This window comes from Pagrus pagrus (genome assembly GCF_965226575.1).
Source record: "Pagrus pagrus genome assembly, chromosome: 1".
In the NCBI taxonomy this organism is placed as follows: domain Eukaryota; kingdom Metazoa; phylum Chordata; class Actinopteri; order Spariformes; family Sparidae; genus Pagrus; species Pagrus pagrus.
In genome coordinates, this window is record NC_140185.1 from 32,292,357 (window position 1) to 32,319,733 (window position 27,377).

Genomic DNA, 27,377 nt, shown 5'->3' on the forward strand with positions numbered 1-27,377 from the left:
TCAAGAACCTTTTCACTTTCGAACACTGTGCCAAACTTCGGTATCTCAAGAATCGGTTGTGTTAAGAATTCAAATAAATCAAGGTTGAAGGTTCAAGGGGATTTATTTGTCATAATAAAAGTTTCTAAACTCCTTCATGCCACACAAAAAGACATATATATACACAATTATATATATGCACATATACATAAACACATGGTGGATTTTTTAATTTGAGTCTAGGTGTACTGTGTGTAAATCCATCCACTTTGACAGCGTGTAAGCACCAAGCATCAAGGATGTACACACAGAGTCCACCGCTCCTCGTCCCACTGTAGTCCTGGCACTCTGTCGGCCGCCCGTGGAATGCAACAGCTTGATCCAGGATGTAGAGGTGGAGACAGATCTCTGTAAAGATCTGATCCATCTCCCATCCTGGATCTCTCCGCTCTCCTCTGTAGGGCAGTCCGGCTGGTCAGGTTGGATGGTCGAAAGATCGGAAGTGATCAACTTAAAGTTTGCTTCTCTTTATGCAAAATCCACGCTTTCTTGAATGTATTTCTGTCATCATTTGTTACTATAGTGATACATGTTGAGATGAGTTTCCAGATGAGACCATCATAACGCTTAGACTTCTTGTCTTTTTGGCAGTATCTGCCATTTCACAACATGCGTTACGACATAGCCAAAGGCATTTCGGCCAACCAACAAGGCCACCTGGTCTGTTGCATGTCACATTTTAGCCTTTGTCATGGCTCAAGAACTGACATCAGATGAAAAGTTTGGTCTCATCTTGAACTGAGCACCTGTAGATTAACTCCATACCCAATATGTTATGATTCACTAAAGTTAGGCATGATGGAAGATGGAATAAAATCCCTGTTTTTGTTTTCTTTCTTGACTGTAAGTTAAAATCGCATATCAGCAGCACAAATAAAGGACAAATTCTTTGAAAAACCAGCATCTCAAATGTGAATTTACCAGCTCATCTGTTCCTATTCCTGTTGAATAATTATAACTACAGGTGTATAGCATCACAATGAGTTTAAGTAAGGTGCATGAGCTGCCATTACAAAGCCACCTTTGCCCCCCCCCCCCAAAAAAAAACAACCCCAGTTGTGCCTCGTCGCTCAAACGAAACTAAATGAGCTCACAAAGGCAGCAGAAGTAGCAACGAGCGCTGCCTTCGCACCCTGTGAAGTCCCAAGCTTTCCACTCTACACAAATGTTTGCATTCTTACTCTGCCCTGCGGGGCCCCTCAGCCATCCCGCTCTCCCATTGGCCTGGGCCTGCGCTCATTATGCAAATTAGGCGGTGGGCGGGGCCTATTCGTAAGAGTACGATTCGACGTCACGGGCAGAGAGTGGCATGTGAGGTGGTGGTGGTGGTGGGGGGAGTGGAAGGAGGGCTGGGGGCTTTAAAAAAAAAAGAAAAAAAGAAAAATGAAAACACATACAGAGCATAAGAACAAATAAATGAGGCTGATCCCAAACAAGGGGGCTTAAAAGGAAGAGGAGAGAGCAGGGAGGGAAAACTGTGAGGAGGAGTGTGGGGAGAGAGGAAGATATAACGGAGGGGGGGAGTGTGTGCACTGTGCAGAGAGAGAGAGAGAGAGAGGGAGAGAGGGAGAGAGAGGGAGAGAGAGAGCAGCTCGCCGGCCCATTGAGGAAAGATGGCTACAGTCACTGCAAACGGAGTGCAGCAAGAGAATGGATTCAGCACCACGAACAGCGCCGGCAGGATGAACGGGCTTACCATCGGCCAGAACACCATTCCAATGAAGGACCACGACGCCATCAAGCTTTTCATCGGGCAGATTCCCAGAAACCTGGAGGAAAAAGACCTGAAACCCCTGTTTGAGGAATTCGGAAAGATATACGAACTCACTGTACTGAAAGACAGGTTTACGGGAATGCATAAAGGTTGGTTATTTTGGCATCCTCACTTTTTTGTGCTGCTTCAAGGAGGGAGGCGGGGAGGAGGAGAGGTGTGTGTGGTGGCGGTGGGTGGGGGGGTGGTGTTGGTGTTGGCGGTGGTGGTGGGAGAGAGAGGAATCAAACAGCGTCCCAGTTCAGTTTCGGGGGTGGGGGGGTGAGGAGGTTGGAGGGGGGCCAGGCATGAAAAGTGTGTTAATTTTTGCAGATGTTTGGGACAGAGTGGGAGCCTCCGCACGAGCCCTTCAGACGCACGCATGCACATATATGAGAAGATTTTTTTTGAGGGGGGGGAACACGTGGAGGTGAATGGCTCGCGAGTGTGCAGGGGGTTAATTGTTACCGCGTCCAGCCAATCCACGTGAATACTACAGCTGAAAACGCCTTTGTGTGTTTACATTGACTCTCATGTGCTGCCGCTGCTGAGCATCCCAGTCAGGGGGGCGGGACAGGCAGGCAGGCAGGCAGGCAAGCGCTCGAGTCGGTGGTGTGTTGTTCCTGCAGCTGCAGAAATATCTTCACAACTACAAAAAAAAAAAAGAAACCTTCTGTTCTGCATCACAGAGTCCATTTGCTGCATATTGTCAGAGAGAAATAAAATGCTTTCAGGGGAGCGGAAAATGCGAACCATTATCAGGCAATCAGCAGCGGTGATTAAGGTGGTGCTGGCATGCTGCTTTGACCTTTCAGCGGGGCTATTATGTCTCCCGACTTTTTTTTTTTTTTTCGGACGTCATTAGCTGTGGAAAACACTATTTACACGGGCAGCTGTATTGTTGTGCCGCTCCGTGGGCGGGTTTGCAGTCAGGAAGTACAAAGCAGGATAATAGTAGAGGCTGAGATCCAGCATGCGTCGTCTTCTCTCACCTCCCCTCCCCTCCTGACACCCACCACCCCTCTTTCCTCGTTGTCCAAAAAAAAACAACGAGCGGGCATCAGTGTTCACTTTGTAATTAGTCAGGCAACGGGAAATCAGGGATCGATCACTTCTAATGATAGTTATAATAATGAGTGACTGAGTGCGTAAAGGCTCGGAGGCTCTTTTAGTGACAAAGAAATCATGTCCAAGTCCACAATTTCAAAGTCCAACACAACTTGTGCACTATTTCTATTATATTTGTTTTATATTCAATGTAAAAACAAGTGTGGCAAAATGGGCATTTTAATGTAATTATAACAACCCTTATTTTGAAAGGTACTGTCTATTTTCATTAAATAGGTAATTTTTCATTACAAGCTTTGAATTGCAGCAGGTTTTTATTTTTTTATTTTTCTTTTGTGGCTGAGGGAAATCTAATAATCATCCGAATGTAATGAGAAAGTTACTATTAATGTTTAATTATTGCTCTAAGTGCATTTTTAAGCTTTTATTTTGTGAGGTTTTAAACATTAATTTTATTGAAATCCAAAAGAAGGTCACACTTCCTGTTCTATCCCTGTCATCATAAGATGACCGTACAGAAGCTGCAGTTTATTATCAGCTGAACGACGGTGTTCTGTAAAACAGTATAAACGTGACGCTGCTGCTGTTATTGTGATTGATTTGTTAATTCAATTAAAATAAGATATGATTTCCAATCACACACACACACGCACACATACGCACATGTACCATTGAATTCACAATCAGTCCACTCCCAGTAAAAATGATCTATTCGCAAGGCGGGCAAATTATGTATGATATGTAAGTCGGTGGCTACAGTTCATGATCTTATCGATCAGCACTAGTACAGCGCTCTTGTGGGAGAAATGAGTGTGGGGCTGAGCGCTGCTTTCTTGTGTGTGCAGCCCTGAAGGTCTCCATGCACCACCTGTTCCTCCAGCACACGAGTCGCCGGCGCTCAACCTGCTCCTCCTCTTTCCGGTGTTCCTTCTCCGGAGCCCCGATGATCGATTAAAACAATATTTCTGATGTTCGTGTTGTTTACGCCTGTCCTCGACCATCCCTGAATGTCAACACTCTGGAGGATGGTTGCCTCGGGACGGATAATCCTGTTCCAAAGCCAGACCGTATGCCCGTTCAAATCATCCTCCACCAAGGCCACTCTGATGTATGCATTATGCCCACTTCATCCCACATGACATTCAAAGTCACTTTGGGAGCACAAGCGTGCACTTTTAATAAGATTTCTCCAATGCATTATATGGATGAGTTTTTCTTATTGGCCACTCACCTAAACCATGTTCATGCCTCCAGCTGCGTCGATATGTGATACCTGTGGACCGAAGCAAGACAGTACAAGAGTAAGAAAATGGGATTAGTGTCGTTAACAAAACAGAAGTAGGTATAGTGTATCATCAGCCGTGTCACTCAAGGAGAGCAGTTTTAAAACACTGACTGAAAGCCCGTTCTGAAACCGACCAAAGCTTTTGTGGGAGAGCTGGAGGTAAAATTAATTACTTAACTGTGAAAAGTCCTTCAAAATGCTAGACTAAGTTTGTTCAAACTGAATTGCGCTGTAAACAACACACTGAGGTCAGCGCAGGCTTCTAACTTTTAAATTAAATTGTGATTTAATTTGACAAACAAACCCATCTCAAGGCCCACTTACTGGCTATTGTCTGGAGCTTTAACCGTATCACACCAACTTCATCAATGTCACATGGGATTGTTTCAGAAACAATGCCAGGATGTGCAAAAGACGTCGTAATGATAATAACAAAATAATAAACTTGCTCTTGCTGAACTGTTAAATATTTTCCTCCTCATTTACCTGCTGCAATTAATCTTGATAGCGAAGTTTATATTTGTGTAAAAGTTTTATTTCATCAGTGTGCATGTGCTCTCTATATTTGCAAAAAAAATAAAATAAAAAAATAAGAATTATTTTAAGGCATTTGGACATTAAAGCAGCAGAGTTATGGAAGAGTTGCATTGTGGTTGGACAGCATTGCTCATTAAAACTCCCAGCTGGATCAAGACTTAACACTCAACATCATCAGGTTCCTCCAGTTTATTCAGCAAGTAGATATCTAAGAAATCAAAGGCATTTCACTGCTTCAGCATTCTGAAATTAACTAAATTAATTAATTAAATATATAGTTAAAGTGATTTTAATACATTTTGAACCCACAGATAAGTATTTTGTGACTGCAGCCCCTCACAGCTCTACGGAGCCTTTTTTTTAGCATCTTTCAGCTCTTTGTTTTGTTTTTCTGGCTTCACTCTAAACACTCTCATTGCGTCGATTTTGTCTGCAGTAAGCACCTATTTTCTGTGCAATAACTCTAAAAAACTAACTATACATTAGCCGCCCAGTCGAAAGTCATCTTCCGACAAAGTTATTGACTGGATGTTGGACGCACTGGAGCATTTAGCAGCTAGAGGTCCATACATTTCCCTTGGGAGATGGTGGAGACCAAAAGCAGAGCTTGAAGGAGAGTAAATACTGGACTTAATTTCATCAGGTGGCCAGAAACCCTAAAAAGGCTACCTCTAATTAATGCTAATGCCCGCTAACAAGTTTGTAATCAACTTAAAGCGTGATAATATGTCTGTGTAGTATCCACAGTTTGTTTTCTATTGCTGCCAAGTGCCAAATAAAGAGAATTATGGCGGGGTTTAAATAAGATCTCTCAACAGTGAAATGATTTTCAGCTTGCTGGTAGTCCATCACAGTAATACAGTAATAATGATCGGTGTGTAATAATCATATTTGTCCAAAACACAGATTAGACGAAAACAAACCTACTGTACCCTCGGCTGAGTGTTGAAACATCTTCAAAACTTCACGGATCTCTATAAAGAACAGTCTAGTGAATGGTTTTAGTTCAACCTGATGCCGAACCGCCTGGATGAATGGGATTAATATACACAGACAAGACTGCTGTAGCTGTATAGACCTTGAGTCATTTCCCCCGCCTCTACACAATATAAGGTTTTGCGGTAATCTTTTATCCCCAGTATGTATTTCACAGTGATTTAAAAAGTAGTTTGTGCTCTGTTTGCTTTTACAAAAATGCATAATACGTGAATGGATAGTGGCTTGCTATTATGTCAAAGCCCAGGAGGCTCCCAGTGTTGTAACGCTGTCACAAATTCAATCCAGATTTTTATCATAAACAGCAACACAAACATTTTTTTTTTCAGCCAGCAGAGCAACAGAAGACTGGGGGAGGATGTAATCAGGCTTGGCTCCATGATCCCTAAAAACATAAAGTTCATAAAGATTTAGTGCTCTGCCATAAATTTAGTTTGACTACTACTCTGAAATCCCTCTTTGAGCTCAGTTTGTGGTGGAGAAAGATTTGATTTGTTTCGGATAGATGATGTATATGGCTGTTGGCATCAGTTAGTAAAGCGTACCTAATGGATGATTTGCAGCACTACCTTTTTTTTCACAGCCCGAGTCCTGTGACACGGAATTGCACCATAATTATGGATTTAAGGGCAGATCAAAATATGTCACGTTAGCTCATGACTAATTCATGTGGATTGTACTGCATCAGTTGGAACAGATGTTTTGTGCTTTGAGAATTATTTCTTCAGGCATTTTGGATACCTCGAGGGACTTACTCTGAATATCTGGGGAATTTTGTATTTTGTATTTTCATGTACACTTCAGTGGATTAGCGTAGGTTTACACTGATATCTATTCAAAAGGTGTTTTTTCATCTGTATCCTCTAGCAGATGATTATATCCTGCCTCCGTAGTTGTTAGACACTGTTGCCTTTAGTGTCGGCGTGATAGTTTGTGTGTCGTCAGGGAGCCTTATACAGCGCGTGGGATGACTTGACACTATTGGCGGGCACGGTGCTCGTCAGTGCGCGGTGCAGCCAGGTCGTGCTGTTTAACATCCATCATTTCGCTGAGCACTACATTATCATAATACTTAGTGTCAGTGCCAGAACGCATGCATTGTTCAGACATGCTGAATGTTGGCGGGGGGCAAATCTTTTGCTTGAGTAGCGTTATCTATCAATCCGTCTCTGATGCTGAGAGGAGGGACTCTGAGCTGCACCACACAGTCAGGAAGAAGAGATACAAAGAGTTGTTAAATATCCTCATCCATTCTCCTCTCCTCGGTAGGTCCATGCAGTGTAATTGGCTATAAATAGCCTGCCAAATTGACATAAAAACCCCTCTCAGGCATTAAAATGTCAAAAGTAAACCACAGTAGGGCACTAATATCTAATTGCAAATGACTCATAGAATGTTACAACAAATCTTTGAAAGTGTCTTGTCAAATCATGGACAGTTTTGTGGTTTTGTGTGAAATTTTATTCTGTTGCTTTTTATATTAAATAGTTCAAACGGCCGTGAGGAGTCACAGATCCATGCTAGTATTGGGTTTTATCTATCAGTGCTGTAGAGGAAGTGTTAGGACAGTGATTGACAGTTAGCGTAAGTTGAGTGACAGGTGTAGCTTAAGTCTACAGGTGACCTCTTTGATCATTAGAAAGAGGGCCGTGTGTGAAGCCGACAGCTAACCCACTCTGAACGGCTCCGCTCCAAATGTAGATGGATGGAACGGGCGGAAGATAGAAAGACGCTCCGCAGGTAATAGTGTGGTTAACAAAGAAACATGAAGCGGCGTTCGAGTACTCGCATCATATTTGGCTCAGTACCCATGAGAGGGTCAGGCTGTCGCATTCAGCAGCATCCAGTTGTTTTACATAATTTATTTATTTATTTTTTTTGCTTTTTTGGAAAATTAATTTGCATTCTTTTCCCCACTTTAATGAACATTCTTGGATCAGACGTGCGAGGGGACTGAAGGAGAGCAAATTGCTCATGATTCATGAATTCGGTGCTAATGAATTGAAATTTTATACAAATTTGTTCTGGAGTTATTTCAATTACAGGTATCTGATGCCTTAAAAAAGCACAATTTACTCTTAATGCCTGGATGCATGCAATTGTGAGCACACACTAATTTCCATTTAAAAACAAACTGTTTGAAGTAGCGTTACAGGGGGGAAAGTTCTTTAAGTAATTACCCGAAACGTGTCTCGCAAACGCAAACGCAAATGCAAAGGCACATTTCACATTTCCTGCTTTCTCTTTGAACTAGTTTGCAGGGTTTACTTTTTCATTTGCTTTAAATATAATTTGTTGAACTTTTGTCCCTCACTGAAATTATAGTGTCGTAAATTGTCTTTGATTACCAAAGTATTATTTTCACCCCACTTAACCTGCTCATCACAGGAAGCCACCAGTCCTTCTGTTGAACCAGCACCAAAGCTTTGCCCTTATTTTGCCCATGTTCTCCTGCTCTTCTTCTTCTTCTTCTTCTTCTTCTTCTTCCCTTTTAAAGCATCTTCTCTCCTCCAGTCTTTGGTTCATCTTTGCTTTATTCTAACTTTGATTTACAAAGGGAGGTTGAAATGTTATCTGAGTTATTTACTAAAAAGCGAGGCTGTAGGCTACATTTTTAAGCACCAGTCCCATAACGGTGGTGTGAAGCGCTGGAGCATTAAAGGACCAAACCAGTGTTTTCTCATGTTTTATCCTTTTAACTACAAATAATCTGAAATTAACATTACTGCAACAAGCTTACCAGACGTACTTCAGTTTCCTTCATTACAGTTGGTAACACATCATAGGGAACATCATGTCTGCTTTTCAAAGTGTTTTTTTGTGGTCAACCAGTTTGTATATTCTGCTGAATGACCACAAACCAATGAAGGCAGTATGTTTTTTAAAAAGTCCATTTACATGATTTCATATAATACCAAAGGGACAACGATATGGGATAACTTACAAGTATGAATGTAATCCCATGCCAATTAGTCAACTTAACATTTTAAGCTGACAGCCCCAACCTGCTACCAGCTGCTACCTCCTCGTTACCTCCCCTTAAACGGTATCACTGTACCTCTCCTCGTGTTCTCCGGGCTGAATGCTCATCTGTTCCACAACTGGCTTTCTCAATCACTGACTTCTTTGAGCTTAAGATGTCCCCTGAGCCAGGCTAAAGTCCTGCAGATCTTCCACCACCGCAAAGAAGCCGAAGCAGCCACGCAGCTGGCTCGAAACATTAAAGGCTACAAGGCATCAAAGCCCAGTTTAACAAGTCATTTGAACTAATGGTATCAAACGCTATTTTTTTCTTGAAGCGACGAGACAAATGTGCCGTAAGGGGAAATCGCTTCACTTGGTTTTGATGCTGTTTCACTCGCTTTGAGGATGCTCCTGGACAAGCTGGATATCATTTAATGAAGTATAAAAAACAGTTACTCCAAAACTATTAAAGCTTCTGCACTGGAATAGTTTTAAAGGTGCAATATGTAAGAAGAATAAGTTGGGAATTCTTTCTTATTTTCAACAGAATAAGAAGAAATTACAATTTCAACATTATGTTGTCTATGTCTTTCACTACAGAGATATCGGCCCATACGGGTCCAGCTAATAGCAGCTGCTGTACAGTTAGCAGGAGTTAGCGGTTCCTCTGGGGATATGCTGCCCCCTATTTGTTTTAAGCATGACTTCGACAGGTGGCCAGTTCTTACTCATGCAGCTTTAAAGTAAAAGTACAGGAGTATTTGCAAACATATTATCATTAAAGTATCAAAAGTAAAGGTAGTCATTATGCAGCGGCAGAAATGTGAAGCAGTTTAAAATCTAAAAAAGTACCTCTACTAGTGTAAATATACTTTGTTACTTCCGATCACTGAAACAAAACACATTTTAAAGTGAGGAGAAAAGTTGAAAAGATTTTAAAAATGAAAATATTTCCTGAAATTATAAAATTATGAATTGAAAACGTAACTGTTTCAGTTGGACACTTTTTTGCAGTGCATGTTTCATCGAAGGACCCGTGAGTCTAAAGCTACTTTCGGGAGAGGACAATGGTCAAATAAAACTTTACTGGTAAACTTTGCTGCATGAGTTTCATGAGACGTTTTAAAACTCAAACTACAGTAAATCATGTGGTGAGGTCTTGTCACGCTGTACACTAAACTTCTTGGCAGAATGCAGCAAAGCAGCACAATGAAAAATGGCAAAAAAAAAAGGTTAGGGCAGTGACAGAAGAGTGTCAGCAACAGCCTACGATTCCCAAAAGCCTTCGAGACCGTCTGCCCCTACCCCCACCCCCCTCGGGAGGCCTCGGCTCATGTCCCACAGTTTTGTAATGTCACAAAGGATGAAGAGTGTTTCCCCCAGGCTCCCAAACTTTTCTGCTTTGCTGTGTGGCATGCTGTTTCATCAGTGTCGTTTAGGTGATTTTTCCTCTTGACTAACTGCCTAGTTGTGGAGGTGGGTGAAGGTTGTCGTGAAAAGGGAGCTCTCTCTTGGCCGGGCGCCAGAGTGTGTTGCTGGGTTTTCGGGGGTGATGGGTGCTATGTGCCGCATGCCGGGTATCATCTGTATGTGTGTGTGTGTGTGTGTGTGTGTGTGTGTTTGAGTGTGTGAGTCTCTTCTCTCCCATGGGAATCCTTGGCAGCAGGTGTGACATGTAGTAATGGGAAATTATGCTGCACAGTGCAAAACCTCTTCTGAACGGGGTCACCCACTGTCAGCTCTGCCAAGTGCGTAACAGAGCAAGCACACGCCCTTTAATGAAAGCTGTCACATTAAAGTTAGGGACTTATTTGTTGATGCATATTCATTCTGTTTTCTGGAATTTTTTTTCAACCTGAAGAAAAGTCTCCAGATGTGTGTGAGGGTTTCAGCCCCTCATTAAAGGTTTTTGATTACATGGCAGCACATTGTTTGACTTGACTTGTTCTTGTTTAAAGGTGCACTCTGTAGTTTTGGGGAAGAATGATTGAATGATTTTTTTTTTTTTTTTATGCATAAACAAACTAAATAAACAAACTCTCTTTGTTTCCATGACTGAATAAACTGAATTAAAAAACGGATATTAAAGGACAGCACAGTCTCATACGGTTTGACTTTTTTAAAAATAATTGGCGGACCCTGCCACCTTTCTAGCTTCAAACAGTGTTCTGGGGACCTTATTTTCCTCTGAGAACAGCTTGTTTATTCAGTTTGTATTTTTACCTCATTTATATTGCAAATATTAAAATCACAAGTTTGAATTTCTTCTCCAAAACTACATAGTGCCCCTTTAAGTTGGTCCATTTCCTTCCATTTTCACTGCTTTATCTATTCTTCAAGTTTCATTATTTAACTAATCTGGCTTTTTTATTATTTATACTTTTTTATACCTTAGTTTCTTTTTCAAGTGTCTTGATGTCTCAGATCTGCAGTCTGTTTTTTTTTTTTTTATGAAGTCTCTCCAGCAAAGTATTTTTTTCCCCGAGTTTAAATAAAAGGTTGAATAAATGAACGAAAGACTTTTTCCTCCTCCTTGGTTCAATAACTATGAAAGTGATCATTCATCAGAAAGCAGTATGCCGTTTTTTTTAGTAATTGAAAAAATAAAATAAAATACACTATCTGGGATGACTAAGCATTTTCCATCACCTCTCCCTTTAAACTTCAGTAACACACCAGTTTTGACACTTTTGCTGTTTCATTACGCTCACTCCATTTTATTATATCAAACTGAATGGGGGGGGGGGAAATGACAGACAACAATGTGGCTACCCTTTCATGCTCATAAACAGTGAACATATGCATGAGCTCAGTAATTCTCATCTGAAGGGGTTGTCATATATTGAAAAAAAAAAAAAAAATGTGTACAAATTTGAATCTTATTTCTCAACCAGCATGTTATTTTCTCCGAGGGTACAAAGCTATTAACTTCAGAGAGCCACATTCCAATTGTCAGCCGAGTATATGAATTCCATTTAAATATAATACATGTTTTTTTGGCGATGGCTTGTAAAAACTCTAGTAAGTCTTGCATTATGGCTGGCGTAGACTGGAATTACCTCAGTGAAATCACAAATCTCCGGGTCCATTCAGGAGGGCACAATGTGGTTTTTTGGAAGTCGGCCGCAGGAATTCTTAATCCCCGAACAAACATCGATGGAGAGGTGTTAGGCTGGCCTCACATGGTGCATTTAGAATAGACTTTAATGGCGGAGTTATCCGATGAGGGTTCACTTTGTGCAGTCTAAACGGGCTTACATAAAGATGATGGAGAAAGTTAAAGTTCCTTTAATCCGCTATATGGATTGTGCTTTTACAATCAGTGTTTTAACATTTCGAACATTGTATTTGATGGATACTAAATGCTGAAACCCCTAGATCATCAAAATGACATATTTATGATTTTATATTCTTCAGTTTTTATGTTTTGTGGCCTACTATAAACTCCTTAAGACTACTTAGCATCATAAAAAGCACAACATAAAGCCATTAATTCTCTGTCGCTGCAACACTTTCTCTTCTTTCTGTTATAAATGGTGGTGTGTAGCTGTGAAGCCATTGTCTGGTGGAATAAGCCTATCTCTCTCCTGTCTCCCTGTCACTGCAGGATGTGCCTTTCTAACATACTGTGCCAGAGAGTCAGCACTGAAGGCCCAGAGCGCCCTCCATGAACAGAAGACTCTGCCAGGGGTAAGTGCCCCCGATCTGCCCTCTGTCATAGGCTAAAGCCCCTGGGGCAGCCACCCGGCATGGGAACCTACATTAACATAGGAATTATCTCACACATGTGCACACACACATGCGTGCACGCGCTGCCGAGGCACATGGGGACACGGTATACATTAAGACACACATACAGACGCACACAGAGATGGAAACAGATGGAACGAGTCGCTCAGACTTTCTCAGACTCCCTCTCTCTGCCTCTTTCTCTTGCTCGCGCTCACACACTCTTTTCTTGCTCACTCACCTACATACACACACACACACACACACACACACACACACACGAGCAGCCATACTAAAAGAGCGCGAGTGGCCTATCTCACCTTGCAGTGTCTTATTACACTAATCACCCCGGCGGAGATATTTGATAAGCGCTCCTTCATAACAGCCCGTGCCGTCCTTCCCCTGTCCTCTCACAATATGGCTGCCGCAGACACTAATTGCCTTGAGGAATCCCGCTCTCATTATCACATATAATCAAACAGTAAGTATAAACAATCATTTTTACCATGTATATCAACATCTGGTGTTTTTGTTTTAATTCTCTCCCCGTTTTTCTTTTTTCCTCGCCGTCTTCTATCGTTTTTTGCCTTAGGCGGCCGGGTAACTTTTTCAATTAAAATAATGGCCTCTTCAAACGACACAGGTAAAACGTACGCAGTAGTGGGCTCTTAAGCCCACCCAGGAGGAGACCCTCAGTCAGGGATGAGCTTGAGCTCGTGGTGTCTATCTGTACTTGATGTGTGTGAGGGGGGGGGGGATTCGACTCTCACATCAGGGGAATTATCGAGGTGTGATTGAATTATGCCTGCGGGTCCCTAAGAAGGAGAAGCTGTTCTAGTGCCCAGGCTCCTCGCTGCCCCCTCCACCCCCCTCCTTTTTTCCTTTCACCACATACCAAGACACCCTCTCAGGTAGGGGCTTTAATCAGAGCCTTAGGAGATCCATCTGAATCTCCAGGGAGGGAGAGAGGGGCAGAGAGACAGGGAGGGTAGAGACAGGAAGTAGGAGAGGAAGAAAATGGGGAGAGGGATTGGTTTGACAAAGGGGGGCAGAGGTGGTTGATTGTCTGGAGGGGGGGCTTTATATTGTTCCTCACTCTTGGGTTAATCAGTTGTTTGCACTTCACTGCATTTCATAGGTACTTCACTGAATGTTAGGCACATCGGTACACTGCAGAGAAAGAGCCCCTGAGAGACGGGGCTCCCTGGCTCGTTACTGCCTCCCGCAGCTTCATAATGAGATGATTGTCGTGATGGTCCTGGATAGGTGTTCCTGTCTTTATTGCCCTCATGGAGGGACATTCTTGTTTGTCTTCTATCTAGAAAGAGGTTAATGGCATGTTCTGTGGGGTTTGGGTAAACATTTCCCCTGTACAGCTCACAGCGAGGGGTCAGTGCTGCAATCTCAGGCTGAGCGCAGCCTGCATACAGAGGGCTAATAAAGATGTTCTGCTTTCAGTGTGTGTGTGTGTTGATGCGTGTATGAGACAGAAAGAAAGAGAGAGAGAGAGAGAGAGGGCGAGAGAGAGAGAGAAAACAAGTAGAGTTGGAGGGAGACAGACACGGACACTGGCCGAGAGAGGTGACACTTCTGGACAAGCCTCATTGTCATTGTCAAGGCCTGATGGTTCGAGATGCTCTGTCGTATAATGTTGCCCTCTCGGTGGCTCGTCCACACAGCGTTACAGACATGATTGTGCAGTCCGGTTGTGGCTGTGTGACTGTCAGGCAACCCTAAATGCAAATTTTGTTCCAGTAAGACGTCTGGCATTTAAATAAAAATATCAAGTCGTTCTGACACATGAAACCAAAACATGATGAAAATCTTTGGTGAGCAAAATAATACTTAAAATGAATTTGACGATGGTAAATATCATTTGCACTAGCTGCTTCACAGTTATGTCATACAAGGTTAAATGCAAATTAGAGTATGTGTGCGCTAGAGGATCTCTGATAGTCATCATCTGAGTGTGTTTATCCTTTTCCCTATACAGATGAAGTTACATCAAACTGTTCTGTCAATCCGTATTACCAGGATGGAGTCCTTGTATGGCTTCACGAAGGCCTAAAAGTCTGTGTACCTTTCTTTAAAGCTCAGAAGCACAAAGAACGCTGGATTTTACTTATTTAGCTCCCAGCTTTGATCCAGCAATTTACAAAGGTTTCTTCAAATAGAGTCTGCAGATGCGGGCGGTACTTGAAAAACAAAGCAACTCAAAAATGAAGAGGCTGGGGGAAAGGAGCTGTGTGCATGTGAGTGTGATGAACTTTTGTCTTGCAGAGGTTACAAAGAGCCTATTCTTGTCCCATGTTCCAAGTTTTGTCACTTGTCTGCCACATTAGAGCCTCCTGAAGCTCGGTCGGTTGAGTGAAAGAGACAACAGACCGAGGGAAAGCACTGTTATAATGTCTTAAGTATCATTAGCATGAGATGAATGGGATAAATGGAGAGTTCAAGGGCGACTGAACAGGTGAAGCAGAGACTGTGAGCACTGATTTTCATTCAACATGATACTGCATAATTTGACCATGAACATTAATATAACAACACATTATGCTAATTGCTGTGATTGCTAAAAAGTAGGTTGCATAGAGGTTCTAGGTGGCTAGCTAGCACAACAAATATAGAATGATTTATTTTTTTGCAACAACACCATAGGAAACAATATGCAGTTGTAGCCAGTCCATTCTCACTCCTAAGCAGCTTGGTTAGTGGACCAACACTTCAAACTATGATGCTACAGGTAACCCTCTAGCATCATTTCTAGAGGCGCCCCTCGAGCGTTGTAGTATGGAAAGCGAGACAATTCCACATCAGGAGTTGGCTCGAAGCAGCCGGATGGGTCAAACACAGGACTAACATCCAGGAAACCCAGTTTGTGTGCAAGCAAAAGTCAGAGTTGACTTGTTGTAACTCACATAATGTCAGGTAAGTTACGTAACTGGACTTAGGTTCTTATGTTAGCCTGGATTATGATGTGTCCCTAATCCTAACCAAACTTAAAAGTCCTAAAAGTCATAATAAGTGAAACTTTTGTAGGTGAGTTTTATTTTGAAAGTCTAACCAAATGTTGCTAATTTATTATTGCCTTGCACATGTTAAACTGATGCTAGAGCGTCATAGTTTGAAGCTTAGGGCAACCAAAGCAGGCGTATTTGATGAGATGGGAGTGAGCACGTGTTATTGTTGTGTATTATAACAGCACAGATTTAGAGGAAAGAATAACTCATTTGTGAGCTCAAAGTATTAATTTGAAGGTACAAAATGTCTAATTACCTCCTCTTCTAGTCTGGCTACCTGCGTAAAGTTGTGAATTACAATCAGCTTTGAAATTACAGAATAAAATTAGATTAACATTGCTATCACTGATTATGATTAGTTTTTGTAGTTTAAGAAATGTTCGAGTTCCCTCAGTATACGTTTTCTCCTCATTGACTGAGCCCAGATCATCACAGTTGAAGGAACATGTACATGCCCAGTCACGCCAGTATCTCAGTCAGAGCTCTGTATTTCGACTTACATCCGTCATGTAATACATTCATTGTTACAAAGCGTCTTTGTCTCACTTCTCCTGCACAGTGCAGATATTTTCACATTCGCACACTGTGTGCATTTCACAGAAGGGGGAGACTATAGGCTTAGCAGTGAGACCGCGAGGAGGCGCAGATATGTGTGCGTGTGGTCTCTGCAGGAAGCTCCGACTCTTACATCATCTCCAGATTGGCTGTGAATCTTACATTTTCCATAATTCACATTCCTTTATTTACTAAGTCTTGTACTGTGCAAAGCGCATCTGAATTGCCACCAGGGAATCTGGCTCTGTCTGTTGTGGCTGAAGAAGCGAGCTTTGTTTACATTGTTTGATTAATTGCATATAAAGAGCATAATGAGCTCTTGATGTCCTGTGCATCGGATCCTGCTGCTACAGTTTGTACAGTAAATGTAATCAGAGATGCAGCCTCTTGCCCTTGGTGAGCTCATGGTGCTGTTGTGTTTACGTGCGCATTCAGCATATTCCCCCGATGTAGGGCAGCATGGTACTGCGTGTGGACAGGTTAGGTCATGCCAGTGAATGATTTCTCCCCGGATCTGATTAATTCCTGGGACATTTACATGCAGACTTGGGGCAAATGGTACTTTATGAACAATACATTACATTTCCTCTCTACCTCGAGACAATCTGTCTAGCTGCAGGTAAGGTGTTGATCAATTCTTAATGACCAAATACTTTTCTCTAAATAAATATTATTTCTTGGAACACCGCCTGGCAATAAAGACAGCACGACAGTATGAATAATATTTGCAATTGCAGCACCAAAATGTTTTTTTGTTTTTTCACAAGTGTTTGCCAAATAGCCTCCCAACATGCTGCTATCGGAGCTGCAAACCTTCAAATGAATCCTGCTCTCTCCGTTCAGGGCCACGCCACTTTCTCCTCTCAGGCCAATTAGCTCCTGGTGCTCACATGTAACAAGCATGCTAATTGGGTGCTACTGAAGCTCGAAAGCCAATTAAAAATGTCTAGGAAAAAAAGATCCAGCTTCTCTTTGTCTCTCATTCACTTGTGCTCTTCTTCCTTTCCTACCCTCCCCCCTAGTGCCTTCTCCTGCCTAATCATACCTCTACCACTTTTACTCCCCCGCTCTCTTTTTCCACACTTTCTCTGTGGAATGCGCCAAGTGCGGGGTTGGCGGCCCAACCATATACTTGTCATTTACGTAGAGGTTTTCTGCGGTGGGATCGACATTTTCTGAGTGAGGGGAACCAGCGGCACCTGACCCCTGTATTGATGACGAGGCAGCCAAGCGCAACAGTGAAAAAGATAGGAGAGAAAAAAAAAAAACGCACCAAGTCGTTCTTTCTGAAGTGTTTCTCTTCAAATTTGAAAGGGTAAGCTCGAGGGTATCGGCTTCCACCAAAGTGAGGAGGAAAATGTTTGGGCTTCTCACATTTTTTTTTTTTCTTCTTCTGCCGTGCATGAAAAGTGCAGAAAATTGACTTCAGCGCGTGTCACACAAAAATGGGTCAGGGGAAGATTGTGCAATACCAGTATTATGTGTCACTAAGCACACTGCCATGGACCAATGCATCCGTGTTCTTGACACTCTCTCCTCGCATCACACCACAGATGCGGCCACCGTAGACCTGCCATATGTCTGTGTCTGTGTCTCGCTGCACGCTGAGAATAAGCAACCGGCATTTTTCCCCCCTGTCATTTTTACACATGCCTTAGATAGGCAGTGAGCACGAATGCATAACCGAAAAAAGTTTAATTTGTTTAAGTGTTCTCCAACTGTTATTTTAGTCTTTATTAAAGTAGACTTTTGTTTGCAGAAAAAGTGACTTCTCAGGGGAGCTTACGAGGTGTTAAAAGATGCAAGCTCGCACATGCACACAAATAAACACACTCACACATCCGACTGCACGCCCCGGTATGTGACATTTGCACTAACATGCCAAATCCTTCCATTATTCCCATTTATCTCGAAAATATGTTAATTGAAATATTCTGTAGAAAGAGCCGTGATGAGTATTCGAGGTGAGAGTTTTGTACGATGCCGCATTAGGGCGTCTTATCAGAGGACACACTGAGCCCCTCTCCAGCGGGTCCACTCCTGGAAGACATGCTGCAGTTTAAACTAATTACTCAGGCCACACAGGGCCTTTACCCATTCTTTTAAGGGACAAATTGCGTTCTGTTGCCGATCAATTTGTCCTCTGTGCCAGATTTGTCAACCTCCAGTGCCCCTGAGCGGTTGCCATTATGAAGCAAAAAAAAAAAAGGCCTGGGCACTGGACGTGAGACCTCTGCAAAGGCTCCCCCTGCTCTCCTCATCATCAATTACGTCTATATCATTTTCTTTCTGCTGCCCGCTTTAGAAAAGAAATTAAAAAGGGCCATTGTTTTTCTAATCCCCCTGGGATGAAAGCATTTACTACGCTGCTGCACCGTGCACGGCCATCCTGCCGATTAGGGAGTGAATGGAATCACAATCGAGGGATGCACTCGGCATTGTCTCCTATTATGTGGCTGGTGGCCCTGAATATTGTGCAAAAATTAATTTCGTTCCATCTGATGGGATTTTCAACCTTGGAGAGTACGAAATGTTAATCCTGGCAGGCAGGCGGGTGGCCATCGTGGAATGCCTGGCTGTTTTACTGGCGAATGTGGACAGGGCACAAACATAGTTGATTGTGTGAGAGCCCTTAACCAGCCCATAAAGATGGCAGGCCAGAGGCGCTGGACAAATGAGCAGGAGAGATAGTGCTTTTTAAAGGCCGCAGGGCAGGAGAGTTGTGGTGGATGGCAGCAACCAGGTCCATTTGTCCTCTTGATCTTGAACATATACTGCAATACAGTATAACAGGCTGGTGCCCAGGTTGTTCAGGTGAAGAATCTCAGCTTCTGCATTTATTGAAAGACGGGTTCATGAACAATGTTGCAGTCACAAAAAAAAAGAAAAGCGAGTCTTGTTGACTTTTCCAAGTGCATTTTACTCCTGGAAGTAAGTGTATCCATCGGATTAGGGTCTGTCTATCATCTGTCTGGTGTTTCATTCAATCTGGAAAACAAAACAAAACGAGTGTGTTTTCCTGTTTTCACCTGGGCTAATCAAATGAAACAAGAAATCTCAAAGCTGAAAAAAAACCCAAATCTTATTTGTGTTTTGATGTTATTCTGTTTTGCGCTGCGTTTCTCCGCTGAGCACGTGCACACACTTACCGTGCACTTAACTCGCGGGAACATAACGAGTCAAATGTAATTACTGTACATACAGGCAACATACAAGGGAAAAAAAGTGATAATGTGTGAAGGAGCTGAGACTATTGCTGTTGTTGATTCTCCAACATAACAACGATTAACCTCTCGTAGCCTTTAACTATATATTGCTGATATAAAAATGCCTATATAATTATTGTGCAGGCTATAGGTTGTCTGGTATCTGTCATAAACACCAATCTTAGACGGAAATCATTAAAATGTCCAATAATATTCCATATTTTGCATCACTTTCAGCACACACAGTGAAGACTGTGAGTAAGACTTGCATTTGTGTTTTCTTGTTTATCTGATGATTATTGATTCACTTGAAAACAGAAAAACACCGTTTTGTTTCACCGATGATACACGGACAGATTAGAAAGACCCTCCCATAGGTCGCAGGTTTTTATTGACAAAAATGAGAAACCTTTACAGGATATGATTGCCTGTGTTATAAAATATTGAAAGATGTACCGCAGGTAATGATCGTGGAAAGATGAGTGTCAGCCTCAGTGGGTGCGTTTTGTTTTAATACGTCTTGAAAGCTGGTAAGCCGAGCAGCTCCTTCACACCCTTCCACCTCGTCGACACATTCACTATCTTTCCCTCGCTGACAGGTGGAGTCAGACTCCGCCGTGCATGCTCTCCTGTGCTAATTTATCCACTTCTTTAGCTGTAATGAGGCAGAACTGGTAAATGTGGGGACAGCATTGTTAACATTGCTGCTTCACTGGGGAAGAGGAGAAGGCTGACAAATAGTGGAGAGGGATGGAAATGAGGCCTGGGTGCTGTCATACCTCCAAGACTGATGCTTTTAGTCTTTTCCAGAGGCTGGATTGCTGTCTCGTAGTTTGGCGGCACGCTGGAATATGTCATTTCCTCAACCAATTAAACATCAAAGTTTCTGCTGCATCAAGATCAGGCTGTTTGGCAATAACAACTGGAAGGAAAAATCAAAAACAAACCAAAAATGAATATTTGAGGATGGGATTTTTTTTTTTTGTTCCTCAAAATCATGAAACATTCTTTTTTTGGCTAATTAACTACCCATCCTGTTCAATTTGGAAAGATCAATTTGAGAGGATCAAGGTGTAAATCTAGCTTTTTAGTTGTGTGACGTTCAAAGGATGTCTCTGTCTAGTTTCAGACAATCTGATGTCTCAATGGAAACAGGTGTTGACACCCCACAATGAGCTGGCAACAGAAAAGGTGACAGCTGCGTTGAAAACTGAACAATTGCTTGAGTAATTTTCCTTATCCCCATGATACATTTGTGCTTTCCTTTCCTTTCCTTTCCTTTCCTGTCCTTTCCTTTCCTTTCCTTTCCTTTCCCTCATTCTCCTTCCTGTCAAATAAGTTAGCGGCCTTTCATCGCAATTCACAACTCTTTCTGGCAATCACAGAAGACATCCAGGCAATCTGCATGTATTTGTTCAAAGACAAAACAAGGGGTGAAGAAAACATGCTGTTGCTGAGTTCAGCAAATCACTCTTGCAGCCTGACTTATCAAACACTGCAGTTAATCACACGTGGACCACTTTAAAAACTTGTGCTGATTCGAAAACACACACACACACACACACACACACACACACACACACACACACACACACACACACACACACGTGGTGACACATAAGCAGAGGACCTTGGCGGCACATTTCAGGACTTAAATATGTCATAGGACGTCTGATATTTTTGGGAAGGGATGGAGTCATAGAACGAGGAGAGCAAGAGAGGAAAGAGATAAACTGATGAGTCATCATGAAAGAGAGAGAGAGAGAGAGAGAGAGAGAGAGAGAGAGAGAGAGAGAGCACAGGAGGAGATGCATTCTTGCATAATTAACACCCGAGCATCACCAGGACAAACTCCTCCATCAGCGTGTCCAAAGGATTAACTACGCCACGCTCCTCTTATCTCCCCCATTTCGTTTAAGAAAGAAAATGACCTTGCGCTTGTTTACATGCTGATTAAAGACAGGAGGGAGAGAAGGAGACAGCGAGAAAGTCAAACTGTAATCAGAAGAGTTTGTTAAGGGAAGTATTTTCGGCGCTGGTGCCTTCTCAGCAGATACAGCGAGCCGCTGCCAGACTGTGTCACAGGAGCAACGCAGGAGAAAAAAAAAAAAAAAAAAACCTCAACCACCTGATGTAGCAGCTAACGAGCAATGAGTGGGCTGGGACAAAAAGAGTGTGCGTGCGTGCGTGCGTGCGTGCGTGCTCAGTGCGTGCATGCGCGTGTGTTTGTTTGTGAAGGTGGTGTGTGATAAAAAGTATGTTTGGTGTGTGGGTGGTTCCATTAGTTAGTCTGCCTGTTTTTATTGCACTGGGAATAACTGCTGTTTCTGGGCTCCTATGAGTCAGTCTATATACTATACTATATGTGTGTGTGCCGTGTGTGTAGTGTGTGTGTGTGTGTGTGTGTGTGATGGGAGTGCTCTTGTAGTTTTTTCATGGAGGAACCGCTGTGAATTTAAGACCTTTGAAGTAAGAGCATTTGTGCAGACTCATTTTAGTTTCTTCAAGAGGCCAGTTTAGAGTTTTTTCCTCTGGTTTGGGATGAAGGGAGCTCTATGTTCAGTGTTTTTACATTGCTGTCTGTAATTGTAGTAAGTGTAATTTGTTGGTAAAATCGCCGTAAAGGGCTAAACCAGGAGAGACTTGCATCTAGAGTACCCGAGGTACTGCTGTGGTAAATATTCCAAACATGAAGGCCACTTTTCTCACAACCTTTCTGCCTCTGCTGTTTGTTTCTCCTTTTCCCCCCTAAAAAGTTGTCTCTTCTCTTTACTACTGGAGATAACTTTGTTTTATCATTTAGCACTGGGAAAGCTGCACCTCTTTGTGCCATAAAACCCTTTGTGCAGTAAAGCGATAAAATCAGAGTACCCACAAAATCTCAGTGGAAAAGACTCGATGTGAAATGCAGCATATAGGGGAATACGAGGGTCTCAAGGTAGAAAGGAGAAAGGGCCATGGTTAATATGCTGTAATCAGTGGTAAATGAAAGGATACGTTCATATTTTGTCAAGTCTGTCTTTAAAGGAGACATATTATACTCATTTTTAGGTTAATAACTTTATTTTGGGTTACTACTAGAATAGCGTTACATGCTTTAGTGCTCAATAAACACACTGTATTCCCCCCTCTGCCTGAAATGTTATGTTTTAGCTCCCATCTCTTAAAGGCCCCTCCTCTCGAACACTCAGTCTGCTCTGATTGGTGGGCTCACACTTGCCTGAGACAGCATTGATAACAACAACAGAGCAGCAGTGCTAAATCAATTATTACATGCCAAACTAAACCGCAAACGCAAATGTGTGACTCTGTGATGAGTGATGTCACAAAATCATGTGTTGTAACATATATAACACTTGAAAAATGAAACAAGCTAGGTCTCCTTTAAACAACAGTCAGGTGCCCGTATATGAACACGGAGGGCTGTAATTATTCCTCGTTTATTCCTTTCCTTGAAGAGCTCCTTTTGCTAAATCAAGTGGGCATCTTCCGAAGCTTTTTAAGTATGAAATCCTCTTTTTGTGTTACCATTTGTACAACTACAAAGGGGGGCACTTTGTACTAAAAAAGACTGAAGATTCACAGTTTGGTTGATTAACTGTGACTTCTGAAGTCTCATGTTAGCTTCAGCTGAACTTTAGGATTCACCCATCGCTGTCTGTCTTTCTTCCTTTTTTTCCTCTCCGTCTCTCTCATTGCGTAGTCTTTATTGCTGTCATCTCTCCTCCTTTCCTCATGTCACTACAGTATTGGTCCTTTATCCTCTGCAGACTGTGACTCACACAAGCAGGGAAAGAAAGTCCTCTGCGTGAGGAGAAAAAAAAAAGTGATATATTGTAAACATACAGCATATCAATCCCTCTGCTAGTTTTTTATCCTTCTTTTTCTCATATTATGTTTGTCCTACTTTTCTAAAGGGCCTATTGGACATCTACTGGGGACTATTTGAATTACAGCAATGGGGACAGACTGTTTGCTTGATAGGAACAAGTATTGCATCAGCCTCACTTCAGGCTTTTACCATTTCATGCCAGGCTTCTCTACTCCAAACAGAGATGTATCTAAAAACCAGACACAACTCATTGACTTACTCTTTAATAGTTACAGTAATGTGATGTGAAGCACACAGTTTTTGAAGAGGGATCAGTCATGCAGTCATGAATGATCTGGGGCTTCTTGCTTTATGGTGTTTTTACTGTACTGCCTTACAGTTTGTGTCTTATATTGTGCTGTGTTTACTTGTATATATTTATTGTAGAGTTTGTCTTTGTATTGTCTTGGGTATTTGTTGTTGAGTTTTATGCATTTTAAAGGCCTATCCAGGGACGGGCATTGCAAAACTTAGGCTATAAATGCTGCAGTGTGTGGCATCAGTTTATGCTACACACTTGTCCCTATACAAATAAAACTAAAAGTGAAATATGTAAAGATTTTGAACTATTATCAACAGAATGTGAAGTGCTAGCAGTGTCAACATTATTTCAAAGATGTCTATGTATTGTGTTGCAGTTACCATGCTAAGAAGCTAGCTCCTAGCCACTTTGTACCTCAAGATGTGATAGTCCGTCTCAAGACCATAACTCACCTGGTGCTTCAAGCTCCAAGTGAGGGCAGAGTCACCTAACACGACCCCTAGCTGCACGGTTACCTAAGCTCACCAGCTAACAGGAGCTACAGTTAGCAGCAGTTAGTGGTTGCTCTGGTGAAATGCTGCCCTCTATTTGTTCAGAGTATAAATTCAACAAATCGGCGAGTTCTTACATATTGCACCTTTAAATAAATACATTCTGTGGGTATATATATACTTTTAGAGACTGCAAAAGGTTTGGGGACATTGGTCATGAAAGGCAAAAAAAAAATCCATTATAATAACCATCATTAATAAATGGGAAATGTATAGTAAATTAAACTTTAGTTGATAGAAATTTCCCTGTAAACAAACAATAAAATGCTTTGTAAACCACTTATGAAGCAATTGTTTATTGTAAAGTTGCAGCTGATCTTTATAATGCATCTCCAAACATCAAAATCATTCGGATGGCCATTATAAAGCTGTAACTGATGTCTGTAAATCTTTGCAGCTGCTACATAAATGGTTTAGTGAGCATCTCATCTTTTGTTAACAGTGAAATATCTATTAACTAAAGTTTAATTGACTATAAATTTTTACCATTTATGAATTGATTTTTTTTGGTGGTTACTGAAGTACACGTTTGTGATTAATGAACTTCATATTTGTTATATTTAAAAACTACAACATAAATAACAGAAAACTTGTCTACAGTATTTGAAAATAGTGCACCTATAAAAGCTAAACTCTCAATTTAACCCTGTATTAAACACATTCATTCAAAGGCTTAATTTCTGTAGTTTACTCAATTGGAAATGTAGGATATAAGGTGCAGCCGTACCTGTAAATAACAGCTACTCGCATAACATTTTCTCATCACAGACGGGCAGATAGTAAGACGGAAGGAATCTGAAGGCGAACAAGGTAAGCGATACAGAGGAGTGAAAGGTGAAATGAGGGTGCACAGGCCCCCGCTAGTTTCCGTACAGTCAGACCCGCCACTGCAGAGGAAGGCTCTGACAGTGAGGTGTCAGAAATAGCACCAAGGCTAACACCTCACCTCTTGCTTATTAATGCATCGCTCTCATAGCTGCCTCCCGATCACACACACAAACACAGCACAGTGCCACAAGCAATGTAACACACACCAACAAACTTCGCACAGCACAGTCGTGAGCACACATCTCACCCAAACACACACCCGTGCGGGGACACACACACAGACACATACACACAGACATAAACACACACTCTACATTGTCAGATCAATATTGCATTACTGCAGTATGTTCTCTTCAGAGAGGTTACAGTGATAGGTGAGGGGTGTGGGTAAAAACTGTCTCTTCTGCCTGTACAGTGGCCAGACACATGGGGCAGATCTGAGGAGACTTCACAGCTCTGACAGCCAGTTTCACCTTCTGGCTTCAATGCTGTCGCTCCTCGGTCTCCTCCAAGACTCTACCTGGGGCCTATGATCATCTATACAGCATCTGTAAGGTTTAGAGAGGTGTGTGTAGGTGTGTGTGCTGGTGGCTGATATTCTTTTAGATATTTCTCAGTATCAGAAAGCCCTTGCGTACGTTAGATGACTATGGATTTTGTATTTTCTAATATTCACCACAAAATCTACAGTACTTTTAGTCCATTGTTTTTTAATTGTTTTTTATTGAAGGTTTGGTTAATTTGGATTAAGATTGGGGTCAGTTATTTGAATTAGTCAATGTAAAGATGAGGTGGTTTTGTCCCGATTTGTGCAAATAAGTCAGAAACTTCTGTGAGTACATGTTTCTGCGTGCCCGTCTAGGTTTGTGCATGCACATGTGTCGTCCTGAGGGAGTGGAGTCCTTGATGCCGACTGAAGCCGCAGCTTTTCCATTTAAACTGTATCATTAAAACGGGCAGAGAGGCGAGGGAGACGGCCCCTCCACACCTCATAAAGTGTGAGTGCCATGCCAGGCGAAGTGCCACGCACCGCTGCGTTTACGGCGAGCCAAACGCACTTTTTACACACCTTGTCCTCTCTCTCTCTCTCTTTCTCTCAAATCGCTTTCATTGCTATCTGTTTATATCATATTACTCACTCTCTGCTTTTCCTACTTTTCTGGTTTGCCCCTGCTAAGTATTGACCGGCATTTCAACTGCCCCCTTTAGATGCCTCGCTCTCTCTCTTTTTTTTTTTTTATGTCAAATTTCTCCAACAAGGAGTTGGAGCGTAACATTGAAAGGGTATAATCAATGGAAAAGCACCACTTAGGGAGCCCATTTGATGCATACTGTAGGGCAGAGTTGATTCAAGGGTGTGGATTGAGTCAAGCCTCATTTCGTATCCTCCCCAATTAGTCATCCAGCTTGTGCCCTCTGTAACCCCCTTTTCTGGAGAGGCACGGGGCCAGACGGGCTCTCGTTTCACACTAAACTATGGATGAGTTAATTTTTTTTTTACCCTCTCAATCCCAGCGCTTTTTCTGCAAGAAGATAGAGCCACTTCTTTTTTTTTTTACTCTCTCTCTCTCTCCTCCCTCCCTCCTGCTTCTCACCTTTTCTGTGATAAGCCCAGGCAGACTCCCCTCTCCCCTAACCTCTACATCTCCTTCTCCACCTCCTCCTTCACTCCCTCGCGCTCGCACCTCTCCAACTTTTCCACCCGTCCGCCCATTTTCCCTCCACTATAAATCTCTACCCAAATCCTACTTAAACCCGCATCAGCAGCTGTCCTTAAAACTCCATTATCTACAATTACTTCAGCATTAGGGAGCCAGAGCACACCTGCCCCCACATAAAAGTGCCCTCGCCTAAAAATATTAAACCTGCCCAAAAGGGATTTGTGCTATTTTTTTCCTCCTTTTTGTTGTACCTGTGGTGAGGCTTTGAACCAAAAAATGCCGTCAGTCTGGATGCATGCTCCTGATTAGTGGGTGGGTGTGTGGATGCGGTCTGTGCGCACAGTATTTAGAGTTGGGTGGGTTTCCCAGCGTGATCACAGGTGGGAGGTCACTGGCCCCGCCTGATTGGAGGAGAGTGCCGGCGGGCTGGAGTGTGTGTGGTCATTTGCATTTGAGCCATTGACTGTGCAGCCATGACTAACATTGCACAGTGTTTTTCACGGGTTTCTGCTATAGCAAAAGCAATAATGACACCTATCCAGCCACTATGGACACAGGCTTTTTTACTTAGGCGAGGTGTTGGAGGCTTTCTGTAAGTATTAGTCAGGAAAATTTAAATAATAATAACAGAAAACAATTTAAATGTACTGATGATGCAGTTGAGAACAAAAACGTTCATTATATTAAAAAATGACCTAACTCAACTTAATTATGTTGATGAAGGTTCTCAGTCATCCAGGTCATGGTAATTCTGAGCGAAGAACTTAGAATCAACTTAATTATAGAACAACCTTCACTGAACGCTCTTTTAGACTGAATTAACCCAAGTGTCCCTCATCAAAATATTTAATACATCAATAAAAGTTATAGTTAATTCATCTGGTTTCTCATTAAAGTGAGGATTACAGGGTCATCATTACTGTGAAACATGATGATGGTGAGGTGAAAGTTTGTTATGTTGTATCAGCCGCAACAAATATATATATATATATATATATATATATATATATATATATATATATAATTTTGTATGGTTATTATGTTGTTTTTTTATG

The 27,377-nt window shown here is 42.1% G+C and overlaps 1 protein-coding gene across 10 annotated transcripts in view; it reads left to right on the forward strand.

Moving 5' to 3' along the window:
• Positions 1-1,410: 1,410 nt before the first annotated feature.
• Positions 1,411-27,377, forward strand: part of celf6 (CUGBP Elav-like family member 6) — a 149,722-nt gene continuing 123,755 nt past the window's right edge. For 6 of the 10 annotated variants that reach the window (XR_014623070.1, XM_084359156.1, XM_084359158.1 and 3 more), the window contains exons 1-2: positions 1,412-1,902; positions 12,247-12,329. Coding sequence is in view for 9 of the 10 variants with exons in the window: in XM_084359156.1 (XP_084215282.1) it covers positions 1,653-1,902; positions 12,247-12,329 (333 nt within the window). In the remaining variant the exon portion in view is untranslated. Of the gene's footprint in view, positions 1,903-12,246; positions 12,330-27,377 lie in introns of all 10 variants that reach the window. The other 4 variants (XM_084359159.1, XM_084359162.1, XM_084359163.1 and 1 more) reach the window with 1 other exon arrangement.